The sequence below is a fragment of the Anguilla rostrata genome, chromosome 12 (assembly GCF_018555375.3).
Source record: "Anguilla rostrata isolate EN2019 chromosome 12, ASM1855537v3, whole genome shotgun sequence".
Lineage (NCBI taxonomy): Eukaryota > Metazoa > Chordata > Actinopteri > Anguilliformes > Anguillidae > Anguilla > Anguilla rostrata.
The window spans coordinates 41,248,491-41,261,028 of NC_057944.1; the positions used below are offsets into that span (position 1 = coordinate 41,248,491).

Here is a 12,538-nt window from a genome sequence, read left to right on the forward strand (position 1 = left end):
GCTGGCGGCGCGTCACTGTTTGTTCATTTCTTTCAGATGTCATAGAGCTGTCCTTGAGTGACACCAGTCTCCCTGACAACGATGAGCTGCCAAATGGTTTAAACCCTGATCTGGCCCGGGTGGGTGCTGGTCTCCATTATGAACGGCTCGCTGCACGACAAACAGCTCCTGATTACAATGAGTCAAATGTCAGATTAAATAATTACCCGATATGTGATATAATACACACTTACTTGCACACATTTACTGTATTACTTGAGTCTGTATGTTGCTGTACATTAGGTCTGTAGACTTTCAGAAGCAGTATATGCATGTGCTATAGCATTAGCTTTAACTGTGTGGAATATTAACATTAGCTTAGCGGTGTGATATACGCAGCATGTAGCCGTTAGCGTGTGTTTATTTGGCCGTGTGTTTTCTCTGCAGTACATCAGTGAAACGCAGCATGTAGCCGTTAGCATGTGTTTATTTGGCGGTGTGTTTTCTCTGCAGTACATCAGTGAAACGCAGCATGTAGCCGTTAGCATGTGTTTATTTGGCGGTGTGTTTTCTCTGCAGTTCATCAGTGAAACGCAGCATGTAGCCGTTAGCATGTGTTTATTTGGCCGTGTGTTTTCTCTGCAGTACATCAGTGAAACGCAGCATGTAGCCGTTAGCATGTGTTTATTTGGCGGTGTGTTTTCTCTGCAGTACATCAGTGAAACGCAGCATGTAGCCGTTAGCGTGTTTATTTGGCGGTGTGTTTTCTCTGCAGTACATCAGTGAAACGCAGCATGTAGCCGTTAGCATGTGTTTATTTGGCGGTGTGTTTTCTCTGCAGTACATCAGTGAAACGCAGCATGTAGCCGTTAGCGTGTGTTTATTTGGCCGTGTGTTTTCTCTGCAGTACATCGGTGAAACGGAGGACACAGTGCACGCTGCGCGGCAGGAGGAAAGGCTCAACCTGTTCTCTCTGGACTCAGACATTCTTGTAGGTGCCTGGGGAGGGGCCTTGCTGTTTTACTGGGATGGTTGGCTCTGGAGTGTTATACCTGGCGGCTAGTTTACCTGTGGGGTGTTTTACCTGTAGGCTGGTTACCAGGGGGCTGGTTTAACAGTGGGGTGTTTTGGTAAATGGTAAATGGTAAATGGACTGCATTTATATAGCGCTTTTATCCAAAGCGCTTTACAATTTATGCCTCTCATTCGCCAGAGCAGTTAGGGGTTAGGGTTTAGGTGTCTTGCTCAAGGACACTTCGACATGCCCAGGGCGGGGTTTGAACCGGCAACCCTCCGACTGCCAGACAATCGGTCTTACCTCCTGAGCTATGTCGCCCCTATGTTTTGCCTGTGGGCTGGATTACCAGGGGGCTGGTTTACCAGGGGGCCGGTGTACCTGGCAGCTGGTGTACCTGTGTGTTGCCTGTGTGTTGCCTGTGTGTTGCCTGTGTGTTACCTGTGTGTTGCCTGTGTGCTACCTGTGCGCTACCTGTGTCGCAGGTGCAGCGGAGCCCCCGTGGGGAGTTCACAGCGGGGGAGCCGCAGGCGGTGCGCCCGTTTGAGGAGAAGCTGGGGAAGAGGTTCATGATCTCCTGTCGAACCCTGAAGCTGACCCTGCAGGGCTGCGTGTGCGAGACAGAGAACGGGCCCATCACAAACGTGAGCTCCATCCTATCATTCCTCCATCTTCCCATCCCTCCATCCTTTCATTCCTCCATCTTCTCATCCCTCCATCCTTTCATTTCTCCATCTTCCCATCCCTCCATCCTTTCATTCCTCCATCTTCCCATCCCTCCATCCTTTCATTCCTCCATCTTCTCATCCCTCCATCCTTTCAATCGTCCATCTTCTCATCCCTCCATCCTTTCATTTCTCCTTCTTCTCATCCCTCCATCCTTTCATTTCTCCATCTTCTCATCCCTCCATCCTTTCAATCCTCCATCTTCTCATCCCTCCATCCTTTCAATCCTCCATCTTCTCATCCCTCCATCCTTTCATCCCTTCCTCTCATCCTCCATCCTTTCTCTCTTTCTCATCCCTCCATCCTTTCAATCCTCCATCTTCTCATCCCTCCATCCTTCCATTTCTCCATCTTCTTATCTCTCCATCCTTTCATTCCTCCATCTTCTCATCCCTCCAACCTTCCATTTCTCCATCATTTAATTCCTCCATTCTTCTGACCCACAGGGGGCAGTGTGTGTGCTGTAGGTCTGGTTGTGACCCACAGGGGGCAGTCTGTGTGCTGTAAGCCTGGTTCTGACCCACAGGGGGCAGTGTGTGTGCTCTAGGTCTGGTTCTGACCCACAGGGGGCAGTGTGTGTGCTGTAGGCCTGGTTCTGGCCCACAGGGGGCAGTGTGTGTGCTGTAGGTCTGGTTCTGGCCCACAGGGGGCAGTATGTGTGCTGTAAGCCTGGTTCTGGCCCACAGGGGGCAGTGTGTGTGCTGTAGGTCTGGTTCTGACCCACAGGGGGCAGTGTGTGTGCTGTAGGTCTGGTTCTGACCCGTATTGCTGTTGTGCAGATCGAGCCCTTCTTCGTTACGCTGGCTCTGTTCGACGTGCGGGACGGCCGGAAGGTCTCGGCGGATTTCCACGTGGATCTGAACCATGAGGCCGTGCGGCAGATGCTGGGCGGGGCTGGGGGCCCGGGGACCCCGCAGGAGAACGGCCTCAGCTCACCTGCAGAAAAGACACCCGGAGACTGCCAGCTGCCCCCACACCTGGACACCTGGCTGCAATTCCCCAAACAGGTAGCCTTACCGGGCGTGTCCCCAGTGTGTCCCAGTGTGTCCCCAGTGTGTCCCGAATGTGTCCCAGTGTGTCCCGAATGTGTCCCCAGTGTGTCCCCAGTGTGTCCCGAGTGTGTCCCCAGTGTGTCCCGAATGTGTCCCCAGTGTGTCCCAGTGTGTCCCCAGTGTGTCCCAGTGTGTCCCCAGTGTGTCCCAGTGTGTCCCAGTGTGTCCCCAGTGTGTCCCAGTGTGTCCCGATTGTGTCCCCAGTGTGTCCCAGTGTGAAATGAGGAGAAGAACCATTACCTTCTGTGTGTGTGTGTGCGCGTGTGTTTGTGTGTGTGTGTGTGTGTGTGTGTGTGATCAGGCCATCTTCTCGGTGACTAACCCGCACCCGGACATTGTGCTGGCTGCCCGGGTTGAGAAGGTGCTGATGGGAAATATCGCCAGTGGGGCGGAGCCTTATATCAAGAACATCGACTCCAGCAAGGTAACATTTTATATTTAACACTGTTCCACTGACACTGACTCCAGCAAAGTAACACTCTGTATTTAACACTGTTCCACTGACACTGACGCCAGCAAAGTAACACTCTGTATGTAACACTGTTCCACTGACACTGACTCCAGCAAAGTAACACTCTGTATTTAACACTGTTTCACTGACACTGACCCCAGCAAAGTAACACTCTGTATGTAACACTGTTCCACTGACACTGACTCCAGCAAGGAGAGCACCTTCGGGTAGTACAATCTAGAATTTATTTTTTCTCTTTCTTATTATTAAATCACTGGTGTCCAGTGTGTTTCCAGAAATGCCTGGGAACTTTCCTGTAAATTCTCCCTGTTTTTGTGTCCTAAATCATAAAGGAGCCAGGTGGTTTTGACATTATTTTTTTGGCAAAGCATCAAAACTACCTCTCATGCTCAAATTGATAGATCTGGTATTTTAAGACCGAGTGCATCCCCAGACACAGCCAGTCCGCTAGCGCCAGAAGTATGACACAGTTGTGATTTAAGCCTTTGAATCATGTAGGTCAAGAAGAATTTATTTTAAGCCCTGACACTTAGAATATTAATGCAGCAGAATTTAATGCACTGTTTTGTCTGTTTCCCAAAAAATGTTTAGACTGTTCAGAAAATAGTGAAATCCAACAAGCAGTTCTGTAGCAAACTGGGGAAATACCGGATGCCTTTTGCCTGGTGTGTGAGGTGAGTCTCGGGTGCTTGTTTCTGTGCGTCTTATAGTCTCTAGTGCATGTTTCTGTGGAGATTAGTGTTAGTGTTACTTACTGTTACTTTTACTTGCTTAACCTCACAGTTCAGCTGAGTGTATATTCTTGTTTTTGATGATGACATACTCAGTTAAATGTTGGGTTAGATGTCCTGGTTCCTGCTCTCTGTGTCTTGTGGGAAGGGGTTAAGTGAGTTTATTTAGGGTTTAATTAAGGTGATAATGAGCGGAGACAGAGGGAAGACCTGCAGACTCTAAAATGGCCGCCAGCTGCAGCGGCAGTGCTGTTAACGCGTACGCGGCTCCGACTGCAGGAGACCGCAGGTGTCTGTGGCGAGCTTCCTGTTTGTGTGTGATAGCACGCTGTGGCCGTGCCCCCCCCCCAGGTCTCAGTGCTGTCTCTAAACCCTAACCCCCCCCCCCCCCCCCCAGGTCTCAGTGCTGCTCTAACCCTAACCCCCCCCCAGGTCTCAGTGCTGCTCTAACCCTAACCCCCCCCCCCAGGTCTCAGTGCTGCTCTAACCCACCCCCCCAGGTCTCAGTGCTGCTCTAACCCTAACCCCCCCCCCCCAGGTCTCAGTGCTGCTCTAACCCTAACCCCCCCCCCAGGTCTCAGTGCTGCTCTAACTAACCCCCCCCCCAGGTCTCCAGTGCTGCTCTAACCTAACCCCCCCCCCAGGTTCAGTGCTGCCTCTAACCCCCCCCCCCCAGGTCTCAGTGCTGCTCTAATAACCCCCCCCCCCAGGTCTCAAGTGCTCATACTAACCCCCCCCCCCGTCAGGTCTCAGTGCTCCACCCTAACCCCCCCCCAGGTCTCAGTGCTCCTCTAAATCCCCCCCCACCCAGGTTTCGTGCCCTCTAACCCCCCCCAGGTTATCCTCCCCCCCAGGTCTCAGTGCTCCTAACTGCCCCCCCCCCCCTCATGTCATGTTCAAACACCAGCACCATGGTTCAGTGACTCCCTCTCCCCCCCACGGAGAGATCTCCAGTGCTCTTTCAAGCCTATCTCCCGGTCTCAGTGCTCCTGGATCCCCCCCCCCTGAACCAGTTCCCGGTGCCCCTGTGCTGCACATCGCCCCAGGTAACCCCCTGCACAGTCTCAGTGCCCTGCTCACACTGCCCCACACCCCCTCAGGTGCAGTCTCGGACAGAACCAGTGCGCACCTTGACAGAGATCCTCGTTCTCCGTCTCCTATCAAGCAGACCTGGGCGCACAGATCTTCCACAGACGACCTGTTGCGAAGTCTTCCCAGAGCCCTTGTCGGAGGTAGCCCTGAGAACCCTGTGTCTGCACAGTCTGCCCCAGAGAGCCCTGTGTGCTGCACAGTCTGCCCCAGAGAGCCCTGTGTGCTGCACAGTCTGCCCCAGAGAACCCTTGTGTCCTGCACAGTCTGCCCCAGAGGACCCTGTGTGCTGCACAGTCTGCCCCAGAGAACCCCTGTGTGCTGCACAGTCTTCCCCAGAGAACCCTGTGTGCTGCAGAGTCTGCCCCACAGAGCCCTGCGTGCTGCACAGTCTGCCCCAGTGAACCCCTGTGTGCTGCAGAGTCTGCCCCACAGAACCCTGTGTGCTGCACAGTCTGCCCCACAGAACCCTGTGTGCTGCACAGTCCGCCCCTTATTAAATGGTTTTTTTCTCCCCCTCCCCCTCCCCCTCCCCCTCCCCCTCTGGGACTTACCAAATGGTTTCTCCCTGGCAGGGCAGAGAAGGCCAGTAAACTGCAGACCATTCCGGGAAGCCTGGAGATATCAGTGGACTGTGTGCCTATGGAGCATCCCAGTACGTCCTCGCTAACCACCGCTGTGTGTGTGTGTGTGTGTGTGTGTGAGTGTGTGTGTGTGTGTGTGTGTGTGTGTGTGTGTGTGTGTGTTGTGTGTGGTGTGCGTGTGCTGTGGTGTGTGTGTGTGTGTGTGTGTGTATGCGTGTGCGTGCGTGTGATGTGTGTGTGTGTGTGTGTGTGTGTATGCGTGTGCGTCGTGTGAGTGTGAGTGTGTGTGTGTGTGTATGCGTGTGATGTGTGTGTGTGTGTGTGTGTGTGTATGCGTGTGAGTGTGTGTGTGTATGCTGCGAGTGTAGGAGTGTGTGAGTGTGAGTGTGAGTGAGTGTGTGTGTGTGAGTGTGTGTGTGTGTGTGTGTGTGTGAGTGTGTATAAATGAAGCTCTTTTATTGATGACCCTGCTGGTGGCCTGGTTAGAGAGGCTGTTGATGGGGAATATTTCCCCAGGGCAGAGCCATACATCCCATAATTCACTGCAGCCAAATAGAGTCTCTTCTGTGCACTGTTTGTGTGTATGTGCATCCATGTGTATGTGTGTGCGTGTGTGTATGTGTGTGCGTGCGTGTGTGTGTGTGTGTGTGCGCGCACGCACGCACGCACGCACGCAGAGTTCTTTGTAAGGCTTTACTGAGCAGATGTAGTGGGCAATAGAAATGAGATTTTATTTTCCATTAAATGTCAGACGGGAAAATGCTTTTCTCCCTCTTAACTGCTGATATTGAAAATGGGACGGGACAGGAGGAGAGCACCCCATCAATCCCCATCCACACCCACTACAGCCCAAAGCCCTGCTCTGCACCCCTCAATCCCCATCCACACCCACTACAGCCCAAAGCCCTGCTCTGCACCCCTCAATCCCCATCTACATGCACTACAGCCCAAAGCCCTGCACCCCTCAATCCCCATCTACACCCACTACAGCCCAAAGCCCTGCTCTGACCCCTCAATCCCCATCCACACCCACTACAGCCCAAAGCCGCCTGCACCCTCAATCCCCATCCACACCCACTACAGCCCAAAGCCCTGCACCCTCAATCCCCATCACACCACTACAGCCCAAAGCCTGCTCTGCACCCCTCAATCCCCATCCACACCCACTACAGCCCAAAGCCCTGCACCCCTCAATCCCCATCTACACGCACTACAGCCCAAAGCCCTGCTCTGCACCCCTCAATCCCCATCCACACCCACTACAGCCCAAAGCCCTGCACCCCTCAATCCCCATCTACACGCACTACAGCCCAAAGCCGTGCTCTGCACCACTCAATCCCCATCCACACCCTACAGCCCAAAGCCCTGCACCCCTCAATCCCCATCCACACCCACTACAGCCCAAAGCCGTACTCTGTACCCTCAATCCCCATCCACACCCACTACAGCCCAAAGCCTCTTGTACCCCTCAATCCCCATCCACACCCACTACAGCCCAAAGCCCTGCTCTGTACCCCTCAATCCCCATCCACACCCACTATGGCCCAAAGCTCTACTCTGTACCCCTCAATCCCCATCCACACCCACTACAGCCCAAAGCTCTACTCTGTACCCCTCAATCCCCATCTACACCCACTACAGCCCAAAGCCCTGCTCTGTACCCCTCAATCCCCATCCACACCCACTACAGCCCAAAGCCCTGCTCTGTACCCCTCAATCCCCATCCACACCCACTACGGCCCAAAGCCCTGCTCTGTACCCCTCAATCCCCATCCACACCCACTACGGCCCAGAGCCTTGCTCTGTACCCCTCATGCCTTCACTGAGGGGTTAATACTTCCTGCTTCCTGTAGCAGTAGGTAATGATATAGTAACTATGCCAGGCTGCAGAAAGCAAACCGTGACAACGTGGCAAACCCTGTACCTGCAGAACCCGTACCCCTCCCTCTGCCCCCACCCTGGGGTCACCACCTTGGGGTCATGTATGGGGCTTAAGTGAGTTCCCATACAGCTCCTCATTATTTTCAGTTTTAGGGCAGTGACCGGGACTGAGGAGGGGCTCTGGGGGTGTGGGAGGGGTTTGGTGAGCGGTCCTGCCCGGGGGGGGGGCTGTGGTGACGCCCTGCCTGTCTTTGCAGACTGTGTGACGTCCTCCTACGTTCCCGTTAAACCGTTTGAGGACTGTGAGCAGCACCCACCCACTGTGGAGGTGGAGGAGATTGTCCAGGAGTCGCCCAAGTTCTGCCAGCCTTACAGAGTCTACAAGAACCACATCTACGTGTACCCCAGACACCTAAAATACGACAGCCAGAAGACCTTCGCCAAGGTAACACACTCAGAGCGTCGCCACGGTAACACACTCAGAGCATCACCAAGGTAACACACTTCAATCAGGTGGTGTAAGGTATCTCCTGTTGCTTGGAGAGAGTGTTCGGGCTCAGGAGGTGTAGTGGGTAGCCCTGCTGAGTCGGCTGTATTTCTGCACTCATAAGTCCTTTGATCTGATTCCTAGGCGCGGAACATTGCCGTCTACGTGGAGTTCCGGAGCTCCGATGCCGAGGTGGCCAAACCCCTGAGGGTAAGGTTTCAGGGTCCCACTGTGCGTCCCAATGCCCCGGGAGTAGAGTTCCACAGGATTCAGGTCCGGAGTGCCCAATGTCGCCAGCCTTAGAGTTACACAGGATCAGGTCCGCTGTCCCCAGACCCGGGCTAAGAGTTCACAGGTCCAGGGCCCTTCGCCCAATGCCGGGTAGATCACAGGTTCAGGCGTCCCGCTGTGGCCCAATGCCCCAGGGTAAATTCACAGGTTTAGGGTCCGCTGTTGCGTCATGCAGGGCGTAGAGTTCCCCAGGTTTAGGGTCCCGCTGTGCTGTCCCAATGTCCCGTGGCGTGAGTTCCACAGGTCAGGGTCCGCCGTGGTCCACATGCCCCGGGCGTAGAGTTCCACAGGTTTCAGGGTCCCGCTGTGCGTCCCAATGCCCCGGGCGTAGAGTTCCACAGGTTTCAGGGTCCCGCTGTGCGTCCCAATGCCCCGGGCGTAGAGTTCCACAGGTTTCAGGGTCCCGCTGTGCGTCCCAATGCCCCGGGCGTAGAGTTCCACAGGTTTCAGGGTCCCGCTGTGCGTCCCAATGCCCCGGGCGTAGAGTTCCACAGGTTTCAGGGTCCCGCTGTGCGTCCCAATGCCCGGGGTAGAGTTCCACAGGTTTCAGGGTCCCGCCGCTGGCGTCCCAATGCCCGGCGTAGAGTTCCACAGGTTTAGGGTCCCCCGCTGTGCTTCCCAATGCCCGGGCGTAGAGTTCCACAGGTTTCAGGGTCCCTGCGTCCATGGCGTAGAGTCCACAGTTCAGGTGCTCTCCAATGGGGCGTAGAGTTCCACAGGTTTCAGGGTCCCGCTGTGCGTCCCAATGCCCCGGGCGTAGAGTTCCACAGGTTTCAGGCCCGTGTGCGTCCCAAATGCCCGGCGTAAATTCCGGTGTTCGGGGTTCACGTTCAGGTGCTTGGTCCCAATGCCCGGGCGTAGAGTTCCACTAGGTTTGGCAACGGTGGTCCGTCACGCTGTTGCGTCCACATCATGCTGGCGTCCATGGGCGTAGAGTTCCACAGCCTGCCCTTCACATGGAGGAATCGCGTCTCAGAATCACTGTCTCCTTTTTCCCCCACAGTGCATCTACGGAAAGCCAGGAGGTCCAGTTTTCACCACAGCAGCCTGCTCAGCTGTCCTGCACCACTCCCAGAACCCTGACTTCTGTGATGAGGTCAGTGCACAGATTCCCAAAATGAGCCAGATCATCAGCTCCACATTCTGAATGTTCCAATTTGACGCACACATCTATTTCTGACTGTACTGGCTATGAGCACATCTGTAGGTAACGGCTGGAACTGTTTTCTGTATGGCTTGAGCACATCTGTAGCTGGCTACACTGGCTATGAGCACATCTGTTGCTGACTACACTGGCTTTGAGCACATCTGTAGCTGACTGTACTGGCTATGAGCACATCTGTAGCTGACTACACTGGCTTTGAGCACATCTGTAGCTGACTACACTGGCTTTGAGCACATCTGTAGCTGACTACACTGGCTATGAGCACATCTGTAGCTGACTACACTGGCTTTGAGCACATCTGTAGCTGACTACACTGGCTTTGAGCAGATGCTCTCATGCACGGCAGCTTGCAATACAGACTCAAGTGTAAAGACAGTGCTGTAACTTCCCGGAGAGACAGCATAGGAAGGGTTTCTCTGATTGTGTGTGCGTCCATGCGTGTGTGTATGCATGCATTTGTGCTTTATGTGTGTCTGTGTCTTTGCGTGTGTGTGTTGTGCTGTGGGAAACTACAGTATGCAAAGTGACACTGAACAATGTGTCTGTCACTCAGGTGAAGATCGAGCTGCCCACTCATCTCCATGACAAACACCACCTGCTCTTCTCCTTCTACCATGTGACCTGTGACATCAACGCCAAGACCAACGCCAAGAAGAAAGAGGCACTAGAGACTCCAGGTAGGAAGTAAGGCAGTGAACATTCATACATGTTCGCACACACATACACAAACACTCACACACGTATACACACACACATTCACACACGCATGTATACATTCACACACACACACACACATTCACACACACACACGTATAGACACAAACACATTCACACACACACACACACGCTGTGTCACATGCACATTAAACACACCTATTTCCCAGTCACAGTCATTCTTACAGTCAGTCGTACTCAGTCAGTTGTACTCAGTCACAGTCATTCTTAGTCACAGCTGTACTCAGTCACAGCCGTACTGAGTCACAGTCGTTCTTACAGTCACCTGCCGTACTCAGTCACAGCCGTACTCAGTCACAACCGTACTCAGTCACAGCTCTACTCAGTCACAGCCGTACTCAGTCACATCGTTCTTACAGTCACCTGCCGTACTCAGTCACAGCCGTACTCAGTCACAGCCGTACTCATCACAGTCGTACCGTACAGTCACAGCCTACGTACTCAGTCACAGCCGACCTCACCTTCTCACAGCTCACACGCCGTACTCAGTCACAGCCGTACTCAGTCACAGTCGTACTCAGTCACAGCCGTACTCAGTCACAGCCGTACTCAGTCACAGCCGTACTCAGTCACAGTCGTACTCAGTCACAGCCGTACTCAGTCACAGTCGTACTCAGTCACAGCCGTACTCAGTCACAGCCGTACTCAGTCACAGTCTACTCATCACAGCTGTACTCAGTCACAGCTCACTAGTCCAGTCGTTCAGCAGCGTCTCTTATCACAGCCGTACTCATCACACTACTCATCACAGCACTTCTTCACATCATACTCATCACATGTACTCACAGCAGAGTCATCATCACTGAAGCAATCCGTCTACAGCACCTTGCTCAAGGTACACGGAAGTGTCCCACACCAGAATCGTACTCGCACCTTTCAGTTACAGCTCCAGCACCTTACCATCACGTGCTACACTCCGTACTCAGTCCGTCCCATCCGTGAGTCACAGTCGTACTCAGTCACAGCCGTACTCAGTCAGTCGTACTCAGTCACAGTCGTACTCAGTCACAGCCGTACTCAGTCAGTCGTACTCAGTCACCAGTCTCGTCATACATTCATACGTTCAGTCATCAGTCACACTTCAAGCTCAGTTCCATTATCAGTGGATAACAGTCGTTAGCACGTCAGACACGAAGTGTCCACCGATCGAACTCACTTTCAGTACAAGCCAGCTCTTCCACGTCACATCCGTCAGTCTCCTCCGAGTCACAGTCGTACCAGTCACATACTCAGTCAGTCGTACTCAGTCACAGTCGTACTCACAGCCACTCAGTCAGTCGTACTCAGTCACAGTCGTCAGTCACTCAGTCAGTCGACACTCAGTCATCACCAGTCACAGTCGTACTCAGTCACAGCCGTACTCAGTCAGTCGTACACAGTCACACTCAGTCACAGTCACACTCAGTCAGTCGTACTCAGTCACAGTCGTATACAGTCACACTCAGTCACAGTCGTACTCAGTCAGTCGTACTCAGTCACAGTCGTACTCAGTCACAGTCGTACACAGTCATACTCAGTCAGTCGTACTCAGTCAGTCGTACTCAGTCACACTCAGTCAGTCGTACTCAGTCACAGTCGTACACAGTCACACTCAGTCAGTCGTACTCAGTCACAGTCATACACAGTCACACTCAGTCACAGTCGTACTCAGTCACAGTCGTACTCAGTCAGTCGTACTCAGTCACAGTCGTACTCAGTCACAGTCGTACTCAGTCAGTCGTACTCAGTCACAGTCGTACTCAGTCACAGTCGTACACAGTCACACTCAGTCAGTCGTACTCAGTCACAGTCGTACACAGTCACACTCAGTCAGTCGTACTCAGTCACAGTCGTACACAGTCACACTCAGTCAGTCGTACTCAGTCACAGCCATACTCACAGCAGCCATAGTCATTGCAGGTGCAGCATGTGTACAGATGGGTGTTTTACTGAAACAGTTCAGGCTGAGTAGGTTTTTGATGAAGAGCACAAGGGCGCTGCCCAACCTGGGAGGTAAACCTCCAACCCCTCAGCTCCTAATTCCAGAACACCTATGTGGCACTGTCCCACCCCTTTCTGTGTGTCCCGGGACAGTGGGGTATGCCTGGCTTCCCCTGCTGAAGGAGGGGCGCTTGGCCTCTCAGGAGTTCAACATCCCTGTGTCCAGCGTCCTGCCCCAGGGGTACCTGCTCACCAAGGAGCCCGGAGCAGGGAAGGTGAGTCTGCTGCCCTCTCTGGAAAAGAGCTGTCTGTGTGTCTCTGAGCCTCAGTCCTGACTGCCTGTCTGTCTGTCTGTCTGCCTGCCTGTCCATCTGTCAGTCTGTCTGTCTATCTGTCTGTATGTTTGTCTGT

The 12,538-nt window shown here is 53.5% G+C and overlaps 1 protein-coding gene across 1 annotated transcript in view; it reads left to right on the top strand.

Annotated features, from left to right (window-relative positions):
• Window positions 1–12,538, top strand: part of dock10 (dedicator of cytokinesis 10) — a 65,939-nt gene that overhangs the window by 21,964 nt on the left and 31,437 nt on the right. The window contains 13 exon segments of the mRNA XM_064301538.1: window positions 37–119; window positions 887–970; window positions 1,480–1,638; window positions 2,500–2,727; window positions 3,074–3,196; window positions 3,836–3,935; window positions 5,082–5,198; window positions 5,636–5,719; window positions 7,787–7,974; window positions 8,161–8,226; window positions 9,311–9,403; window positions 10,026–10,149; window positions 12,281–12,402. Of these exon segments, the coding sequence (XP_064157608.1) occupies window positions 37–119; window positions 887–970; window positions 1,480–1,638; window positions 2,500–2,727; window positions 3,074–3,196; window positions 3,836–3,935; window positions 5,082–5,198; window positions 5,636–5,719; window positions 7,787–7,974; window positions 8,161–8,226; window positions 9,311–9,403; window positions 10,026–10,149; window positions 12,281–12,402 (1,571 nt within the window).